The sequence below is a fragment of the Notamacropus eugenii genome, chromosome 3 (genome assembly GCF_028372415.1).
Source record: "Notamacropus eugenii isolate mMacEug1 chromosome 3, mMacEug1.pri_v2, whole genome shotgun sequence".
Classification (NCBI taxonomy): Eukaryota; Metazoa; Chordata; class Mammalia; order Diprotodontia; family Macropodidae; genus Notamacropus; species Notamacropus eugenii.
In genome coordinates, this window is record NC_092874.1 from 386,538,516 (window position 1) to 386,560,568 (window position 22,053).

Genomic DNA, 22,053 nt, shown 5'->3' on the forward strand with positions numbered 1-22,053 from the left:
AAGCGTTTTTTACATTTGTAAGTGATGTACCAACTCCCACAGTTTATCTATTCACTCTCATTCATTTTTACAGAACAGTTAATTCTCTGAGATGTTTGAAAACAGAGTTAAACACTTAATTGAAAGTGATTCCTTTTTAGATTCTTTCTGTCTGTTCCTCATGTGATCAGAGTTCAGTTCTGTTGCTAGCATGTGATTAGTTGAACATTCTTGAGTTTAGATTTTATCTTGACAGTTGATAATCTTTTAAAATTGTACTTGAGGTCATTTTCCTCAATGATTACTAACCTGTTTGACAAATTGACATCACTGTGCATATCTCAAAATTAAAAGTATAGTCTGATTTCTCGTGTTTATGGCTGTCTGTATTGTGATATTACTTGTCCCTGAAGTTGGCTGAATTTTAGTCTTAAGCTGGGATCTTTACCCTGCCACTTAGCACCTTTTGAGCCTGATTGATGATAAATGCTCCTTTTGTAGCTGCATCTGATATTAGGCTGAAATCTTTGATTGTTTCAGATCTTGTCATTATATTCTATCAGCATAGAAACCTAAAGACCTTTGAGGTTCACAATGTACACCTTCATCTGTCATTTGGGGGTAGTTCTTCACTTCAAAATCTCATTAATGGAATCTTCTTATATAGTCAACCTGTTGCTATAAATGTGATAAACACTATACAAGGGAAGAAAAAGTTTGCAATCTTTATTTTAATTTTATGTTTCCTATTACTTGTTGCTGGGTAATACCTTAATATTTAGGAAGAACACTTTACTTTGAGAGAGACCTCAATATTTTACAGATATCTGGATCAACTTGAAGTTATTTAGTTGCTTTTAAAAAATATTTTATTAATGTCTTTTTTTTTAACATCAGAAAAGCAGTTAAACAAAATCAGGGAATGAAGCAACTGGAGACAAGAGTATTACAGGGAACTTGATTTGGAGTCAGAAGCCCTAGGTTCAGGTACTTACTAACTGTATGACCCTGGGCAAACCACTCAATATCTCTGTCTTAATTTCCTCATTTGTAAAATGAGGGGGTTGGACTAGATGGTCCCTAAAGTCTCTTTCAGCACTAAATCTATGTTCCTGTGACCTGGGTCTGACTGGTTATACTACATTCTATTTAAATGCTTCTTAAATTATGTAAATGCAAATTCATTTCCTATCTGAACAAATCCAAAGGGATTTATTTTTGTTCGGGTTTTAAAGAATAATAGTCTTAGTTTGACTTATTTATGTGAAAGTTTGTTTGTGTCAGACTTAGACTTTTTTCTTGGCAAATATTACCTCTTGTTTATAATTAAAAAGAAAAATTTTCCTTTTAGTGCTTTCTCAGCAAGAAGCTTTATCATAATTTCCTTCTTTTCTTGCAAGGGTTTAGACAGCAATTGAATCCATTTGAATAATTGCCTACTATTGTGTGGGTAATAGAGTAACTTGTTTTTCTGAAGAAAGTTGAGGTTTAAAGGGTTATTTCGTTGAGAACTGTGACCAGGAATTATAGCCCTAAGTCGACTTGTGAGCCATTGATGTGGGATAATAACAGTTTCAAATATATCTTCTTGAAATGAACTCTGAAGAAGCTGCTGACTTGTGAATTTGGGAGTACTAGTTTTGAAATTTTCAGACAAGCTTCCTGCTGACTCTGGGGGGGCCCAACTTAGAGGTTTACTTTTCATTGCTTTCAGCAATGAAGCTTGGACAGCAAGATCAAATTAGTCAATACTTAAAGAAATTAGTTCAAACTGTTGACTGGAAGGTCAGATACTAAAGTTGAAGCTTAAATATTTTGGCTACTAGTGAGAAGACAGAACTCATTAGAAAAGACTCTGATGCTGGGAAAGATTGAAGGCAAAAGGAAAAGGGAATGGCAGAGGATGAGATGGATAGATTACTGTCATGGAAAACAAGAAGTATGAAATTGAATAGACTTCAAGAGATAGAGGAGGACAGAAGGGCCTGAAGTGTTGTGGTCCATGGAGTCACAAAGAGTCAGACACGACTGAACAACAACAAATGAGAAGTAGTTTTTTTTCAAGTGGACTCGATTTTGATTTGTCAAGTTTAAATCCTAATTTTATATCATTTCCCCACACATGTACCTGAGACATATAGTAGATTCTTCATAAATGTTTGTCAAAATGTAAAGACTCCAATTCCTTTGTTGTGGACAAATTGTGTAATCTTGCATAAGCAATAGTAGCTCTGTTGAGCCACAGATTCTCAGAACGATGTAATTTAAGTCCAAGATTTCTTCTAATACTTAGGTTTTATGGTTCTAAGCCAGAATCCTTTAGGGATATGTAGTCCTCTTGGAATCAGAAGACCTCTGCTTTTAGATATAAGCCTATGTCAGTGACTTCATCAAATCTTAAGGGATTAACACCTCTTGAGGGACAACTCTGTGGTGCAGTGGATAGGGTATAGGAGCTGGAGTCGGAAAGACTCACCTTCCTAAGTTCAGATTTGGTGTCAGACACTTACTGATTGTGCTACACTCAGTTCCCTCATCTCTAAATGAGCTGAAGAAGGAAATGGCAAACCACTTCAGTATATTTCCAAGACAATCCCAGAGGAGATCATGAAGAGTTGGACACAACTGAAAAACATCTGAACAAGAATCTTCACTACTGCCCTTTTCCTTTATGTTTTTTAATGTCATTCATAGTCATGACCCCTAACTGTGGCAGGAAAGAGCAAGAAAGTTCTAGAGGGTGGAAGAGAGATTTCACTGTCTTCCAAAGACAATCGCGGAATTATCTGAATAATAACAAAAATCACCTTCTGATTTTTAGTTCTTCTAAGCCTTACATGCTAAGGAAAGTGATTTGATTTGCATCCGTTTGGCTGATTGCAAGAAATGCCCTTCAGATAGAAGATATTTGCAACAGTTACATCTCTTTAAAAGAATCTATCATAGGTTGGAGCCATTGGTAGGTAGAGCTGCCAGTTTCCCCACGTTCTGGGCATATGTCCCAAATTTTAACTTGCCAGAAAGGATAGAAGAATTGAAGAGTCCTACAGGGATAGTACCTGGTTGGTTCTTCTCATTAATATTCATCAATCAGTATTTATTGGTGAATGGTAACCTATTAGGTACTTTGAAGGAGCTGGAAATATCTGAAAGAATGACATTCTAAGAAACAAAATGAATAAATATGATTCATTCTTGTTTTAAAGAAGTGACAACCAGCACCATTGGAGGGCTGAGTGACAGCTAGGAAAATTTCTAAGTACAAGAACATAATTTCTTTTTGAAGCCACATTGGGGAAAAGAAGATTTTTTTTTTAATGACTTGGACAAAGAAACTAGATGATGTGCTTTAAAAAAATTGCAGTGACATCAAAGCTAAGAGATATTGCTCACACTGAATGACAAAAATCAGGATTCAAAAAGAGATTGGCAGGTTAGAATATGAAGCCCAAATCAGAGAAGGAGTAGCATCGCTGCTCTTGGTGAGTGAGTGACATCAAAAAGCCAGAGCTGTTTATCTCATTTTGCTTCTGTTTTCTCTGCCAAGGACAATAATGTTCAGACTGGAAAAGACAGAACAAAAGTGGCCACTAAGGAGTCAGTACTTCCTAAAAGGAGATAATAATAAAGCACCATGCTGTTTTTAATCAATTCAAGTCACTTAGATCAGATTAACTCCACCTTAAGGGACTGAGAACTGACAGTTGTGAGTGCTGAGTCACTGTCAACTGTCTATGAAAGATCTTGGATTTTGCAGAAAGTGTAGGACTGGAAAAGGGCAGACTTACCAGTTTAAATGGAAAGAGAATGGAGTCTTCAAATTAAAGTGAGCTTGAGTTTGATTCCTGACAAAATTCTAGAACATATTAATTAAAAAGATGGTAAATGACTGTCTAAAGAAAGGATATGTTGTAAAGAACTAACATAGCTTCAAGAAGAGCTCATTCGGAACTAAATTCAGTTCCTTTTTTGACATGGTTGCTGTACTAGCAGATTAGAGAAGCGCTGTACATACAATTACTCTTTCTTCTTCTTGTGGAAATACGGATGATGTGGGCCAATACTCCAAGTAGGTCAATTCAAAACTTGTTGAACAGCTGGTCCTAAAGAGTCATCATAAATGGTTTGATATCAGCTTGGAAGGGTCTCCAGTAAAGTGTTCTAGAGATCTTTAACTGACCTTGTGATGTTTTTAACTTTTTTTCAATGACTTGGGTAAAAGAAACAAATGTGCTTAAAAATTTTTCAGTTTACATAAAAGCGAAGAGGATTGTTAATGTGGGATAACAAAATCAGGATTTGAAATGATCTCAGCAGGTTAGAACATTGGGCCTAATTTGGTAAGATGGAATATAATGGGGATAAATTTAAAGCCTTGTATTTGGGTTGGAAAAAATCAATTTCATGGGTAGAAGATAGAGCAGGTATAGCTAGATAACACTTATGAATAATATCTTGGGCTTCAGGGGACTGGAAACTCAGTATGATCTCCCAGTGTATAGAAGTTTTAAAAAGTTAACAAAATCCCAGAGTTTAATAAGAAATAATTTTCAGAACTAGCGACGTGACAGCTTTATTGTACTTTGCCTTGTTCAGACCACATTTAGAGCATTGCAGTGAGTTCTAGGTCCCCCATAAAAAAAATTCTGAACTAAGCAAGCACCAAATAAAATGGCCATTTTCTTTTGTGTACAACTTGCTTTTATTATGTTACATATTGTAAATGATAAATATGAATTATTATGTCATTAATATATAATAAATTCCAAAGGGTAATTTTCAAAGCTGTCCTGCTTGTCTGTGAGTCTTTCTGTCCTTCCTTTTGTTTTTGTCTGTGCATTTAAAAAATGTGTCAGTGCCCCTCTTTATCCCCCTTTTTGGGCAGTCTTGTCCCTCTCCTCTTTCCCCTTCCCACCTTCCCTAATCGGAGAAGAAACGAAAAACATGACCCTTATAATATATTTGCATAGTCAAGCAAAACCAATCCCCACATTTGCTGTGAACAAAAATGTTTGTTTTTTGTCAAAGTAGTCCACTACTTCCTTTTCAAGGGGTGGGTTAACTCATCATTGGTCATTGCCTTCATCAGATTTTTAAGTCTTTGAAAATTGTTTGTCTTTACAGGTTGCTGTTATCCTGTAAATTGTTAGATTTTGCTCACTTTCGTATGCATTAGTTCTCATAAGTATTCCCAGGTTTTTCTGAAACTGTCCTCATAATTTCTTATGATACAGTAATATTCCACTACATTTCATAATGTGTTCAGCCATCCTTCAATTGATAGAGTGCCTTTTGGGGAAGAAAATCTGGATTTTGCTGAAAGGGGAGCATTGGTGAAAGGCCTTGAGATGATACTATGAGGATCCGCTAAGTGCCGTCATAGGAAAAAGGGAATAAACTAGTTCCATTTAGCCACAAGAGCAGTGGGCAGAAATTAAGGCCCACAGTAAGGACAAGCTGCCTAAAAGAGCTGTCTGCAAGAAGGATGGACTGTCTTGGAAGGCAGTGGGTTGGGCGTCTCTTCTCCCACCCCTCCTCCCCATTAGAGGTCTTCAAGCAAAGCCTGGAGGACTTTTTGTTGGGGATTTTGTAGCTTGGATTCTTGTTCAAGAATGGGTTAGATTAGGTAACCTCTGAGGCCTCTTCCAACTATGGAAGATGCTGTGCAAATTGTTTGAGTTCAATGTTTTTCTCTTCATTTTGACACCTATTGATGGTGGAAGGAATTTTTTTGATAATTAGAGAATATTTCAAATAATACTTTCTTCCATAACACTGACCCCAGGACAGTGTTAGATTTCATTCTGTGAGGGAGTAATCTTCTTGAGCAGTTTCCAGAAAGGAAGTGTGTACATCTGCTGATTCACAAGCAGGTGGGGAGCCCAGCTGACTGGTGCTTGGAATGTGCAGAAGGGCATTTCAGCTGAGCTGGGAGTCTAGAATGAATATGTGTAATTTGTGCAAGGAGTGGATTGGTTGCATTGCTTGGTCAGAGTCCAGATGCTGAGAAAGCATATAGTGAAGGGAAAGGGAAGCAGATCTGAGGTTGCTGCTTCCTAAGCTTTATTTTTTAATGAATTTTTATTGATAACTTTTGTTTATACGTTGCCCTGTAACCCTCTGATGACTTCTTCTCCCAAAGAGCTGTCCCATGTGATGACTTTTTTTTTCCTGAAGAAAAACGTCCTAAGCTGTTTTTAATGGGTTTTCACTGTTTCTCCTCCAGACTTGCCAAAGCCTCAGGTAATTGAGCAGAGGGAACCAGCTTCATTTCGAATGCAGGTGACTCAAGGGAACCCGTTACTGCTCCCTCATACACTCTCGGAGCTGCTGGCCCGGGACACCGTGCAGGTGGAGCTCATTCCTGAGAAGAAGGGCCTCTTTCTGAAACACGTGGAGTATGAAGTGTCAAGCCTGGTAATGTATTCCTGTATGATAGGACAAGGAGGAACAGAAAAATCACCTGATTTGCTGCTGTATGAAACTGAAGTAGTTCAAAGTGAGGAAAAAAAGGAGGTGGCAGCAGCTTAAATAGTTTTGTTGCTTATGTTTTTGTTGCCCTGCAGCCTCCCCTACTAACCACTCTGCCAGAGTGTCCTTTTATAATCTTTACTATGAGCATCTCTCAAGCATGGATGTGTGAATTCGGTGCATTTATTTTGGCAGTGATTTTGAAATGTTAGAAAACTACTGAGGACCAGAATATGGGACTAAGGAGTTTCCTTTGGTTTTAAATTAAGTTCTTAGGGAAGAAGATCAGAATGAAGCCTTTTTCATGCTTTCAAGATCTTTAGAAAGAGTGTATAGCTCTCTCCAAAATAGTGGTTATCAAGCTAGAGTCTTTTTTAATAGAACCTTTATAGTTTTAGTGATGTAATCCTTTTTTTGGTCTGATTACCTAGGCTGGTTTTATATCCCCTCCCCCTCATATACTCTTCCTAGCTGACTTGCTGTTTCCTACACACGACATTCCACCTCTTGCCCGTGCGCCTTCTCATAAGATTGTTCTTCCTCATAATTGAAACATTGTTCCTTGTCACCTCTGCCTCTTAGAAACCTAGGTTTCCTTCAACTCAGTTCATGTGCTACTTCCTTCAGGTCACCCAGGTTGAAATCTGAGAGTCATCCTCAAATTCTCACTTTCCCTCACCTGATATGTCCAGTCAGTTGCCAACTTTTGCCAATTCCGTCTTTGTAACACCTCTTGGGTACATCCTTTTCTCACCACTTGCATGGCCATCATCTTAGTTTAGAACCTTGCCATCCCTTCCTGGGACTTCTCTAAGAGCCCCATAATTGGCCTCGCTGCCTTAACTAACTTGAGTAACTCTCTTCTTTAATCCAGTTTTCCCCACAAAGCTGCCAAAGTTATATTCCTAAAGTATGACTCTGACCTCATCACTTGCCTGCTTGATAAATACTAGCAATTCCCTATTGCTTCTAGAATTCAATATAAACTCTTCTCTGACATTTGAAGTCCCTCAATGGCTGGCTCCAACCTATCTTTCCAGGTTTATTACATATTTATTCCCCTGCATGTACTCTATGGTTCAGTCAAACTGTTCTGCTTAGTGTTCTCTACACAGAACACTCCATTTTTCATTTAGGTGCCTTTGCCCAGGCTGTCCCCACCATGCCAGTGTGCCCTTAGACCTTTGGTTTCCTTCACAGTTCAGCTCCAGCAGAACTCTTATACGATACTTTTCAAGCTGTACTCCACTGTTAGTGTCCCCTCCCCACAGTTAGCTTTACCTTTCATACATTTTCTCTGTACTTAGATATGTATTTATTTTCTCCTTTAGAATGAGCACTCTTTGAGGGAAGTTTGTATTTGTATCTCTTATCCCTAGAACTGTGCCTGACACATAATAACCACTTGATAAATGCTTGTTGATTGCTTTATTGATTGAAGAATTAGCTTTTTTTAATTCTCTAGTTGTTGTTGCCTCTACCCCCCAAATCACTGTTTATGTGTTTTGTGTACACACTTATATGTGTATGTAGTCTCCACCAGAAGAATATAAAGTCTCTGAGGGCAGACCTTGTTTCAGTTTTGTGTTTTTATCCCCAACAACTGATGCAGTGCCTAACACATAGGTACTTAATAAATGCTTATTGATTGGTCTGTGACAGTTTTGACATTTTGGTTCAGTCATTGTAAATTGTAATAGTAGATTTTGTTTTTTATCTTTGGGGTGAGCTTATCAATGAAATATAATAAGTAGAGTACTATTCCATTATACAGTATTTTTATTCAAGAGAGCCAGTGGAGGCAGATGAAAGAGGAGGTTCCATGAGCTAAGTCAAGAAACTAGTTTGGGATAATACTGTTTATTCCCATATAGCATCCCTTTTGTTACAAGGCAGTGTAGAAGAAATTATCATAGACAAATTATCATGGGCAATGAATAATACAGTTAAGAGATGATGAAGGCTTAAACCTAGGATATTGGTAGTAGGAATGGAGAGAAATAGATGTGAGATATTATTGAGTTAAAATTGACAGGATTGGCATCTTATTGGATATGGAAGTGTGGAGCAAAGGGAAGAGACAAATTGGGGGAAAGTGAAGAGATGAATATTACTTTTTGTTTTGCCTTTCCAAGGCAATCAGGGGTTAAGTGACTTGCCCAAGGTCACACAGCTATAAGTATATGAATGTTACTTTTGAACTTAGATGTTTGATAAGGTGATAGTACACTCAGGAGGATTGGGGGCATTTGTATAAGAGGCAGGGTGATGATTTTTGGACACATTAATTTTGAATTTGTGGTAGTACATCTAGGATAAGTCTATCAGGCAGTTGGAAACATTGGATTTGGATCCAAATCCAGTTCAGGACGTGGGTGTAAATATTAATAGGTGGATAAACAAGTATCTTACTCCTCATTTGGAGATATATAGATAAATCTCTAGTCCTGATATTTCTCCTTATATCTAGTCCAAATCTCTCTCTCCACTTGTGCATATGCGTGTGCATGTGCGTGTGTGTGTGTGTGTATGCACATTTGTTTTGGAACTATAGGCATACAGGTAAACCCATGGAAAATAGATGAGATTGCCAAGGGAGAGAGTATAGAGTTGTGTTTTGTTTTTTTTTAAAGAGGGCCCTGGAGAGTGTCTTGGATGTTTCCTTTTACAAAAGGATTAAAAGTAGTACTTTTCACAGTGATCATAAAAATATAATTGGAGAGAAGTGCCACCACAAAACAGTTGAAACTAAATGATGCAAAATTATAAACTACTAATTTGGCCCCAAAGAAGAGTTATAGGAAGATATCTGTCCTGCTCCTTTGCAGAAGGAAGTAGAGGGCTTCAGATGTGGAATATTGCATATTATGTCAGGTTTTTTTTAGTGTTGGTTGGTTTTGCTGGCTCCCCCCACCTTTTTAAATTTTATTTTATAAGGGGTGCCTCTCTGGGAAGAAGAGGGGGAGGTATATAGGGTGGCATGTGGGTGATTTAAGAACAGAAGATACCAGTACAAATCTATTTTTTTTAAAGTAGTGCTTGTTCTACCGTTGATCAAAGACTTGTGTAGTGAGCCTTATCTAAAATAAAATACTTTTTATTGAGAGTGAAGGATATGTTTTTAAATATCTGCATTGTAAGTCAAAAAAGAAACATAGCAGATGAGATGGAGCTACAGTTTCATTTGACCATTGGGTTTCCCTTTTGTGAATAGGAAGCCCTTATATGTCTTTAAAAGTCCTGCAAACAGAGTGCAAGTGCCCTTTCAGCAGGTTCTCTGTAGTCTTTTTATCTTCGTTCTCCAATATCTGAATGCTAAGAATGACTCACATAGAATACAAATATGGTGATATTAAAAACTTGATAGTAACATTAGCCTGATTTGAAGAAATTACCAAATTTCTTCTTAGAGTAAAGAAGGAATCGTTGGGAAATTGGAGAAATTATACTCATCCCTTTGTACTTCCTGTTGGGGTAGGAAGAAGGAAAGGATAAATACTGGGGTCTAGTAGCTGTGATCGCCTCTTCTTCTCTTTCTCCTAGCGCTTCAAATCCTCCGTGTACAGAAGGTACAATGACTTTGTGGTTTTCCATGAGATGCTGCTACAGAAGTTCCCCTATCGAATGGTGCCAGCACTTCCCCCTAAGAGAATGCTTGGAGGTAAAGCTGATATTTCTGTCAAATGGAATGGCAGAAGGAGAAACATCATCAATATACTGATGTCTACTTAGTTATCATAATTCAAATAGTTGTGGTCTTTCATTAGCATAGTCTTTAGTTTCAAACCCCTGTGGGCATTTACGTTCTACTCTTGACATAATGCATTTTCTTGTGTCATTTGGTTGACATCCTAAAGAATCTAGAATTTGGAAGAGATGGAGAAAGGTGCTTTGTAATGAATTCTGCACATCATTTTGAGGAGTCTAAAGAATGCCATATACAGTATGGGACAGAAAGCATATAATAATTTTTGAGAGTTTATTAAAGATCTTTGATTTTATTTATTAAATCAAAGTTAGAGAATTAGATAGAATTTGGAGTCTGGATACCATTCAAGTAAAGACCTGTGTTTAATCCAGCTTCTGACAAATATTAGCAGTATGATATTGGGTAAGTCACTTAACCTCTTGGTACCCAAGGCAACTCTCTAAAACTATAAACCACGTATATGCTGTATGTAGCAGTGGAGGTAGTTTCCATATTAGTATGTGCTCACATTGATAAAATTACAGATCTGGAATAAAAAAATGAAATCAAAAACTGATTTAGTACCTCTGAAAGTGTTAGGTAGTGTGAAAAGATACTTGATAGTATTTAAGAGAAAAATTATCATTCAATGAAATTACTGTCATTTGATTTTTAAAAATAATGCATATTATTAGTGGCCAGGCCCACGTATTTTTTAGTATAAAACATATGCTTCTTTTTTGCTTCCCTTAAGTAGAAGAAAGGATGAATGAAAGCCTTTAATTTGAAGCTAATACAAAATAGACTAGGCTAGATTTGAAAGTTGGGGGAAATAGAATTGATTTTAATTAAGATGTAAAAGTACAACAGAACTCATTTATTCATTACAGAAAGGCTTTTATTTAGTTGGACATAGCTTGCAAACCAATTTAGTTCCCAGTCTGCTATGTAGCAAACAGGATTTGTTATTTTCCTTGTCAGTGCTTAACTTTTCAAAATATAGCTAGTTCCCATTAGTGCAAATGATGAAGTGCACTAAGTATTCACATATATCTGAATTTGTACTATTTGAATTTGTAGGTATGTAAATTATGTTCATTGTTCCTACTCAATAAAAATATGCAGTTCGAATTAAAATAATATGACCACTTCCTGACATTTATTATTTGTACTAACAGGGACCTGGCAGTAATATTTAGAAGGTGTGATTCCTGCCTTTCCTGACACTTCTTTGGCTTAGTTGTGTTGGTGATGCTTATACTTCCAGAATTAGGAGCTCAGTGAACCGACGTGGAAAATTGTGAACTTTATTTTTGTGTACCAGATTCAGGATTGTTTGAATGTAGAATGTTGTTAGTATTGAGGATGGTAAGAGCTCCAGTTTGGGCGAGGTTAAGGGGCAAAAGACCTTCCTTTGTAAACGTTCATACAGTTTTATTTCCTCTAGCTGACAGAGAGTTCATTGAGACCAGACGGAGAGCTTTGAAACGCTTCATTAACCTAGTGGCCCGGCATCCCCCTTTCTCAGACGATGTGGTCCTGAAGCTGTTCCTCTCATTCAGTGGCTCAGTAAGTATTGTTTAAAAATAACATCAGTGTGAATTTTTCATTCCACTTGTGTAGTAGAGTATTTTCTGTTCATAAATCCGTTTTCTTTTTCATCTCCTTTCCTTTTTCTGTCCCCTGTCTTTTGTCTTTGGCCTGAAAACACTGAAGGTATGTCTCTCTTAAGAGTGACTGATTGTACATATTATATATATATAAAGGAAATTAACCTTATGCTGAATACCCTTTTGAGAGGTGTACTTGCTATGGCAATATAGCATTTGGGCTTATCTTTGTTAGAAATCCTGCATTTTTAAATTGTAATCAGTGGTAGGATTTAAAGACTATTTACACACAGCTATATCCCTAGGATTGTGTAGTTATATATATTTCAGATGTTGTGAAATGTGTTCAGACCCAAAATCAAACACATTACTTTGATGTTTTGTTTATAAAAGTGGGAAAGGTCTGGAATTAAAGAGAAGTTGGGAAAGTTGTGCTGTCAAAGATGGGATTTTAATTGGGACTTAAGCCAGGGAAGGCAGCAAACAAAGATGAGGAGGCAGAGCATCCCAAGCATAGAGGACAGCCAGGGAAAAATGTTCAGACTCTACATCTCTTGATGTCATGTCTTGTTTGTGGAACAGACAGGAGGCTAGTGTCACTTGATTGAAGAACGTGTATTGGGAGGAGTAAAGTATAAGAAGACTGGAAGGGCAGGAGGAAATGAAGTTATAAAGTACTTTGAATGCCAAACAGAGGATTCTGTATTGATTCTCTGGGGGTGATGGGGAGCCACTGGAATTTGATGATGAGAGGTTCTGACCTACACTTTAGGAAAATCACTCTAGTGGCCTAATGAGGATGGATTTGAATGGGAGAGACTTGAGACAGCAGACCCACCAGCAGGCTGTTGCAATAGTCCAAGTGTGAGGTGATGAGAGCCTGCCCCAGAGTGGGGAAAGTGTCAGAAGAGAGAAGAGACCCATTCAGGAGATGTTACAAAGGTGAAATTAACAGGTCTTAGCATGGGTATGGTAGGGCAAGAGAGAGTGACTTCTGGGTTTCATACCTAAAGGACTGAGAAGGAGGTGTTGTCCTCTACAGTAATAGGAAAAGTAGGTGGAGAAAGGGGTCAGAGGGAAAGCTAATGAGTTTGGTTTTAGACGTAGTGAGTTTTAGGTTTTGACTGGACAGTTGGAGTATGTGAAACTGAAGGTCAGCAGAGAGTTTGGAGCAGGAAAGGTAGATTTGAGATTGATCAGTATAAAAGGAGTAATTAAATCCATGGGAGCGGATGAGATCCCCAAGTGAAGTAGCATAGAGGGAAAAGAAAAGAGGGCCCAGGATAGAACCCTGAGTGCATGTTAGAGGGTATGTTCTGGAGGAGGAAACAGGGAAGGAGACAGAAAAGGTGTGGTCAGGTAGGTAGGAAGAAAACCAGTGGAGAGTGGTGTCCTGAAAGCCTAGATGGAAGGAGAGTGATCAACAGTGTCCAAGGCTGCAGAGAAGTCCAGGAGGATAATGACTGAGAAAAGGCCACTGGATTACACAACTGAGAGATCACTGATAACTTTGAAGAGAGCCATTTTGGTGAAATGATAAAGTTGGGAAACTAGACATCATCTGGGTTATTACTGATTAGAAATATCACCAGAGGCTCCACCAAGTGGAGTAGAAGATCTTGGACATCTTCAGCAGACAACGTCAGGTTTTTGAAATCTTACAACGGCCTCTAGGGAAGTGGCATGTGGCACTTGTATATTATAAAGCCCTATTCAGACAGAAGTTGTCTTACAGCTATTGTTTTCTAGATCATATACTCTTCTATGAGTTATGAGAGGCAGTATTGCGTGGTGGTTTGCTGGTCCACAAGTCCAGATGACATGGATTCAAGTCCTTCCTCTGACCCACGCTATTTGTGTTACTCTGTGCAAGTCGCTCCATGTCAGTGCTCCAGGCAGCTCTAATACTCATAAGCTGCGTGGTGGCTGCTGAGCTATCTGTGTTGGGGGGAGGGTGTTTCCCTACGGAGAGCTCCTGACAGTGAGGAACATCAGTGCATATTTACATCTATGTTTTTGTATTTATGACTCTACACTCTGTGTGTGCGGGTGTGAGAGGGTGTGGGTGTACATTTCAACTAGATTTCAATGTGAAGTTTTTCTCATCTAAACTAGAGTCATGCTGCTTAATTTGAAGTCAGACCACTCTATCACAGGAAGAACCTGAAGAAAGGAGCCTAGCTCTTATTAAGGTAGAATTGCTAACTGAGAAGGCAGCTGGTTACAAGGATAGTTCCAAAGTCTCTTTTAAAAAATGTGTTTTGAATCAGAAAATCGTCAACATACATGAACATTTCCAAATACAAAATCAAAAATGAAGATTGCCTATGAATCTGTGAATCCTTAGCACAGTGTTAAAAATATATATTTAACATGCTAACAACAACATTGCCTTGCTTGTCTGTGTCCCCTTCTGAACTTCCTTCTGCTTTTTTCAATGTAGTCTTAATATGTTTCATTGTCTTTTATTTTTTTTTTAAACCTCGCTGTCACCACTTCCTCATTTCCTTCCACATTTCTCCCCCATTAAGCCCCCAGATAAAAACCCTCCTTTGTAACAAAAATGTAGTCAAGCAAAACAAATTTGTGTTATTAATGGTTGTGTCTGAAAATGTATGTCTCTTTCTGAATTCAAGAGGTAGGAAGCATGCTTCATCATTAGTCTTTTGGATTGGGCATTTCACTGATTAGGGTTTTTAAGTCTTTCAAAAGTGTTTTCTTTTATAATATTGGGGTCATTTATAAGGTGTTCTCTTGGTCTCTTTCCTGGATTTCCCTGAATCTTTCCCTTTTGTCACTTCTTATGGTTGAATGCTATTCAGTACATTCGTATCCTACAGTTTGTTCAGCCATTTCCCAGTGGATGGGCACCTACTTGTGTCCATGTCATGGCCACAACAAAAAGTGCTGCTACAAGTATTTTGTGTATGTAGTTCTGTTTCCTCTTTCTTTGTTCTTTTTGGAATGTCTATTCCTTGTAGTGGTATTTAGGAGTCAAATTCCAAATTGCTTTACAGAATGACTGTACCAGTTATTAGTTCCATTAAAAATGCATTAGTCCAATATTAAATAAATTAGGCACAGAAGAAGTCCTGCCAAACTCCTTTTATGAAACAGATATGGTGCTGACATCTAAACCAGGAAGAGCAAAAACAGAGAAAGAAAATTGTAAATAATTTCATTAATGAATATGGATGCAAAAATCCTAAATAAAATACTAGTTAGGAGACTACAACAATATGTCGCAAAGATTATACATTGTGAACAAGTGGTATTTATACCAGGGATGCAGGGATAGCTTAACATAAAGAAGACTATTAATGTATAATTGATTACAGCAATAAGAAAAGTAACAGAAATCATAGGATTATCTCAGTAGATACAGAAAAGGCTTTTGAAAAAATACAAAACTCATTCCTATTAAAAACATTTGAAAGCATAGGCATAAGTGGATTTTTCCTTAAAATGATAAGAAGTATTATTTGTAATGGGGATAAGCTAGAAGCTTTCCCAATAAGGTCAGGAGTGAAACAAGGATGCCCATTGTCACTAATATTCTTCAGTATTATATTAAAAATGCTAGCAATAGCAATAAGAAAAAAAGAAATGGAAGGAATCAGAATGGGCAGTGAGGTAATAAAACCAGCTCTTTTTTTGTAGATGATATAGTTGGAAAATCCTAGAGATTTAATTAAAAAGCTAGTTGAAACAATAAATTTAGCAGACTAGCAGATGTGAAATAAACCCACGTAAATCATCAGTATTTCTGTGTATCAACAACAAAGCCCTGCAAGAAGAGATAGTAACAATTGTAGACAGCATAAAAATACCTGGGAGTATACGTGTCAAATCATACCCAGGAACTACATGAACATAATGATAAAACACTTTTTATTCATATAAAGTCAGATATACAGATAAAGTCAAATATTAGTTATTCATGGGTTGGCAAAGTCAATATAATAAAAATGAAAATTTTACCTAAATTTACTTATTCAATGCCATCTTAATTAAATTATCAAAAAATTATTTTATTGAGCCAGAAAAAATAACACAATTTGTTTGGAACAACAATTAATGAAAAAAATGTGGAACAAAGTAGACATACAATACACAGTAGTAAAAGATTATCATAACTTTGTGTTTTGACAGATGTAAAGATTTAAGCTTGTGGGATAAAAATTCACTGTTTGTTAAAAAAAAAATTATTGGGTAAACTGGAAAGTAGTCTGGCAGAAATTGGGTATAGACCAATATCTTAACACCACTTACAATTTAAAGTCAAAATGGATATATGATCTAGTCAGAGATAGAGAACCTGCTGCTTCCAGGCCACCTCTGGGTCCTCAAGTGTGGCCCTTTTGGCCCTTTGACTGAATCCAAACTTCACAGAACAAATTCCCTTAATTAAAGATTTGTACTATAAAACTTGGACTCGGTCAAAAGACTGCACCGGAGACCCAGAAGGCCACATATACCTCAAGACTGCAGGCTCCCCACCCCGATCTAGATATAAAGAGAGATATGATAAGTAAATTAGAAGAACATGGAACATATTACCTGTCAGACTTACAGGAGAATAATTTATGAATAAGTAAGAGATAGAGAGCACTGTGAGGTGTAAATGGATAATTTTGATTACGTTAAATTAGAAAGCTTTTGTGCAAATAAAACCAATGTAGCCAAGATTATAAGAAAAGCTGAAAAATGGGGAGAGAGATTTCATAAAGTTTTTCAGATAATGGTATCATATCTCAAATATATAAAGAACTTTGTCAAATTTATAAGAATATGAGTCATCCCCCAATGATAAATGGTCAGAGGATATGAATAGGCAGTTTTTTAATGAAGAAATCATAGCTAAGAAATCCAAGTCATATGGAAAATTGCTCTAAATAATTATTGATTAGAGAAATGCACATTAAAACAATTTTGAGATATCATCTCATACCTATCAGACTGGCTAAAAAGATAAAAGGGGAAAATGACAAATGTTGGGCAGATGTGTAAAACTTGGGACACATTGTTGGTAGACCTGTGAACTGATCCAACCATTTTGGAGAGCAATATGAATTTATGCCTAAAGAAATATAAAACCATATGTACAGTTTGATCTTGCGATACCACTGTTAGGTCTGTTTCCTAATGTGATCAGGGAAAAAAAAGAATTTGTATGTTCTAAAATATTTATAGCTGCTCTCTTTGTGGTTTCAAAGAATTGGCAGTTGAGGAGATGCCCATTAATTAGGGAATAGCTAAACAAGTTGTGGTATATGATTGTGATGGAATAATACTGTGCCATAAGAAATGATGAACAAGAAGACTTCAGAGAGGCCTGGAAAGACTTGAATGAAATAGTGACGAGTGAAACAAACAGGACCAAGAAAACACTGTATACAGTAACAGCAATATTGTTCAAAGAATAACTGTGAACAACTAAGTTATTCTGAGTATTATAAATACTCAAATCAAGTGCAAAGAACCTATGAAAGAAAATGCTATCCACCTCCAGAGAAAGAACTGATAAATAGAAGTATGCGTAGTATAGTTTTACTGTCTATGTCAAATGGTTGCCTTCTCCAGTGTGAGGTGGGGAGGGAGGGAAACAGTTTGGAACTTAAAATGTAAACAAGCAAACCAACAAAACCTGCATTAATGTGTCTGTCCTACAGCCTCTTCAATAATTGTCATTTTCCATTTAGTTGTCTTTGCTATTCTGAGAGGTATGAAGTAGAACCTCAGAAATGTTGTCATTTGAATTTGTCTCATTATTGGTGATATGGAGCATTTTTTCACATGGCTGTGGATATCTTGTTTTCTTCCCAAAATTTCTTTCTAAGCATGAGAGGATATGCCATTGTTTCAGTATCAAAGTATGCAACTGAGGGAAAAAAATGTCTTATTTGGGAAGGACATATATTGAAAGCAGTTTTCCCTTATTATAACAATAAAGTCAGCTGTTGAGAATACAGTATTACTAAGGATCAGACAAGACTAGGAAAGAGTTTCTTATGGTATATTCCTTATTACATGTAATGTATAATATATATAATAATATATTCTTCCTATTGTAAGAAAGTGTGTATTATATGGTGCAAGCAAAGACAAGGTTAGCAGAAACCTTAGCTTCTATTTTTCTTCCATTTACTGAAAGGATAGAGGTAGACTTTGACCTTTAAAGATCTTATAGTTGGCTGAAGGTAGCTGCAGGTATTGTGTCTTATGTGTTATCTTCTTTGTAACCCCAAAGTATTTATCATGGAACAAGTGGTTAAAAAGAAAGAAAGAAATTTACTATATTGAGAGCAGCTTGAGTGTTTTAACCACCAGGTTAAGTATAATTTTTTGAAGGCAAATTATTGTTTGCCATCAGAGAAATGAAAGGAGTAGTAAGAGCTGTGAGGCATAAAAAGGAAAGAAGAGAGGAGAGGGTGAGCATGAAAGTGGATAGAGAGAAACTGCAGCATGTGAAATAAGAAGACCATGCTTAAAAATATGAAAATGTGTTAAACACATGTTGCCAATTATGTTTTTTCAGTCATGTTTGATTCTTGACCCTGTGGACCATAGCATGCCAATCCTGCCCATGGGGTTTTCTTGGAGTGGTTTGCCATTTACGGGACTTGTCCAGGGTCACACAGCTAGTCAGTGTCTGAGGCCAAATCTGAACTCAGCTTTTCTTGATTCTAGGCCCAGGCACTTATCCACTGAGGCACTTAGCTGCCTCCATTGCCATTTATGTAAGGCTTTAATGAACAAAAGGTAGCTGTAGGAACTCATTTTTAATATACTAATCAAGCTCCCTCCTTCTGGTCAGTCCTCAGTGCGAGTTTTGCTTGCTCTTTTCCATTTCAGTATTCAGAACCTGAATAGTGATTTCTGTCCTGCTATTCCTAGATGGTTTCTCTTTTCCTTTTGTTCTGACCTGTCTGTTTCAGTATTCACTGGGCCCTCTTGCATTAGTCACAGGTGGGCACACTACTTCAGTTTCCATCTCATTAGTGCTCCATCCATCCTGTGAATGCATTTTGTCTGCAAAGAGGTGCTGGTCCTACACAATGTAGGTAGGACCCTCCCTGCACTCACATGTTGGCATTCTGTTCACTAATGCTAAAGTTGAGTCTGCCTCTCCTATCTCTATATAGCTGCTCTGATTGTAACGGGTTTTATTAAAAATTTAAAGAGGAACTGATGTTTAAAAAATTGCTATTTTATGGAAAGGGAAACAGCTTTCTTCTCTTGAAGGAAAGACTGTATCTTTCCTTTAATTGGTGAATTACTCTGAGAATTCCCTTATTTTAAAAACAGAAGATTAAGCGTATTCTTTGTTTCTTTTCTAGGATGTACAGCATAAACTGAAGGAATCAGTCCAGTGTGTTGGAGATGAATTCATGATTTGTAAACTGGCTACTCGAGCCAAGGTATCTTTTCATTGTGACTTCTTTCTTCCTTATTCCAAAATATAAATGAACAGGTTATCTTTGGTATTAAAAGCAATTCAGATTCAGTACTATGTCCTAAACTTCTTCCTTACTTTAAAAAAAGAAAGAAAACCATATATCTATATTTTATCATTGTTCTTCTTTCTTAACCCATTTCATTTTGAAGGATTTAAATTCTTAGGTGAGAATTCATAAACCAGATAGCTTAAGATAATATCTATTTGATCATATTGGCACTGGATGGAGCTGATGGAGGGAGAATGAATGAAGGGAAGAAAAAGGAAAAGTCTTTCTCATGTAAAGAACCTAAGAAGGGGCTGCTTATAATTTAGAGCTGGAGGCTCATTGGGTGCTTTTTGATGTTTTACTTCAAATTGAACACTTTTCTATTGCTTTATGAGACCACTGTGTTCTTGTAGGGTCATTTAGTTTAGTGTTTTTGGTGGGCAGGATGTGATTTGTCTTTCTCCTCTTTTAGGAGATAAAAAAGAGAGATTGGGGAGAAAAAAATGTGGGGTTGGGGCAGTGCCCTCAGATTTGACTCATTGGACTTTGCCTCTGTATATGGATAGATCAAGGGGTGATGAATGTCTCTATTGGTGATACGTTTGCTTTATTAACTTATACCTTGTGGGAATTATTTCAGCTTCACTAACAACTTTTTGTTCTCTGTTCTTGCTTTTTCTCTGGCTGTTTTAGGACTTCCTCCCAGCTGACATCCAGGCACAGTTTGCTGCCAGTCGAGAACTGATCAGAAATATCTATAACAGCTTCTATAAGCTTAGAGATCGGGCTGAAAGGATTGCCTCCCGAGCCATTGACAACGCTGCTGACCTCCTCATATTTGGGAAAGAACTAAGGCAGGTAGCCGAAGAAGGCTTCACAGCGGGAAATAGCAGAGGCTTTGAGTTTGAGGCAGCATTGTCCAGTGAGAAGATTGCTGAGCTTGGAGTCAAAAGAGTCTTGGATTCAAATCCTGCCTTCCATTTTTGTTCTCTTTGTGACCATGGCCAATATCCTTTAACCTCTTCAGGCCTTAATTTCCTCATCTTAAAAGTGGGGATAATGATAGCAATCTCCGAGTGTGCTCAGGAGAATCAAATGAAATAATGTATGTAAAGCGCTATATAAGTACCTCCTCATAATTGGGTGACTTAGGGGAGAAAGTGCACTTTAATGTTCTGGCAGCTTCTTCATTCAGAGGCAGCTGGAGTCAAAGGTCAGAGGGCTCTGCTGGTCTCTTTTGAGATGCTGGGGGAAAAGGGAAGAAGGCCTCTAGCACACGGGGTGGACCCCTGGTTCTGAGCCTATGGGAGGATATGAACACGAATACTTTAAGAGAGGCAGGCGTGGATTGCTGTCTGCCTCATTGGAGGGATCTCCAAAAATAATGAGCCCCCAAATCCATTTGAATATTTGTGTGCATATGACATCAGTCATCAGACTTTTTTGTTTAGTAAAATTTAAGGCTTGATGAATGGAAATTTTTTTTCTCTCTTTTATTCAGTGCTTTAGGATCTGACACAACACCACTTCCCTCCTGGGCGACGATGAACAATAGCACATGGGGGACGCTAAAACAGGCCTTAAAAGGCCTGTCTGTTGAATTTGCACTGCTGGCTGATAAAGCTGCACAACAGGTAAGTATATCCCATCTCTGCTGGGATCTCTAAGTGTTTATTTTTAAGGAATCTTCTCTATTATAGTCTTTAGGAATGTCTCTTTCTTAGGTAGGACTTCAAAGTTTTGAGTCCAATGAGAGGGAAAAACTGTCTTCTGTATAATCCTCCTAAATTCCAGGTAGCTTAGCATGTGCCAGTTGAGCTGTTTGCTGATAGAAAAAATAAATTTGGGTTGGATTTCTTAAGAGAATTTGCGTTGCTGGAGATTGGAAAGCATAAGCCGGTCTTGAAAATCCTTGAAATCTCTAGACTGTTACTCCTTGATGAACCTGGAGCTTTCTATTTCACTTACTTCTCTATAATCTGTATTGGATTATGCAGTGACCGCGTTCATCAGAATGTAACGAAGCCCCCAGTGTTGCTTCTTTGTTTGATCCTGAACACTCAATTAAACTACTGAAAATGCTTTTGTAACAGCAGGAAACTGATATCAAATTTTAAAGTCTGTCAGTTCAAGGATATGAGAAACAAGGTTCATCTGTGTACTAGTTTTATTATAAAAACTATCATATGGGTTTGGGGGGGAGGGAATCTACTACGCTTTCCACAAAATGTGGGGCTCTTACTTGCAGGTAAATAATGCAAATTATTTTTGAATATTTTTAAAGCTCTGCTGTTGTCTTTGACTTCCTAATTTCATAGTTAAATTAAGTAACAAAAACTGCAATTGATCGAAGTGTCATGATCTGAGCCATATGCCAAAGAGTTAAGGGGCTTTCCCATCTAATGGTTGGGTGCCCCTTGATGAGTTTCATGATTAAGAGATAATTGGGTTTGTTTGTGGCCCTGGAAACTCCTGGGTTTCCTTCCTGCTTTGCTGTTACTGTGTTTATCTCTTCTCTTTCCCTTTAAATATTCGTCATGACCTTCACTTTAGGGATCTGCCTATGCCAGTGACTATCAGGTTTAATCCTGTAGTTTTGTAGGCCCACAGTCAATCCCTTACATTGGAGAGTTTGGAAATAGAAATGGAGAAGTGTGGATTTGCTTTTAGTTAACAAAAGGCCATTTGGTATAGTTGGTAGAGCCCTGAATCTGGAATTAGGAGAGTCTTATCCTGGCCTTGCCATTATCAGTTATTCAGGCAAATAAATATTAAATGTCTTGTGCAGCAGACCCTCAGATATGCCTGTAACTGTACTGGGCTTCAGTTTCCTCATTTGTGAAATAAGTAGGTTGCT

At 37.4% G+C, this 22,053-nt stretch overlaps 1 protein-coding gene across 3 annotated transcripts in view; it reads left to right on the plus strand.

The window, feature by feature from the left end:
• Positions 1-22,053, plus strand: part of SNX8 (sorting nexin 8) — a 50,962-nt gene that overhangs the window by 21,930 nt on the left and 6,979 nt on the right. For 2 of the 3 annotated variants that reach the window (XM_072597715.1, XM_072597713.1), the window contains exons 2-7: positions 6,206-6,396; positions 9,994-10,111; positions 11,586-11,707; positions 19,089-19,169; positions 19,890-20,050; positions 20,698-20,830. In XM_072597715.1, the coding sequence (XP_072453816.1) occupies positions 6,206-6,396; positions 9,994-10,111; positions 11,586-11,707; positions 19,089-19,169; positions 19,890-20,050; positions 20,698-20,830 (806 nt within the window). The remainder of the gene's footprint in view (positions 1-6,205; positions 6,397-9,993; positions 10,112-11,585; positions 11,708-19,088; positions 19,170-19,889; positions 20,051-20,697; positions 20,831-22,053) is intronic. The other variant, XM_072597716.1, reaches the window with a different exon arrangement.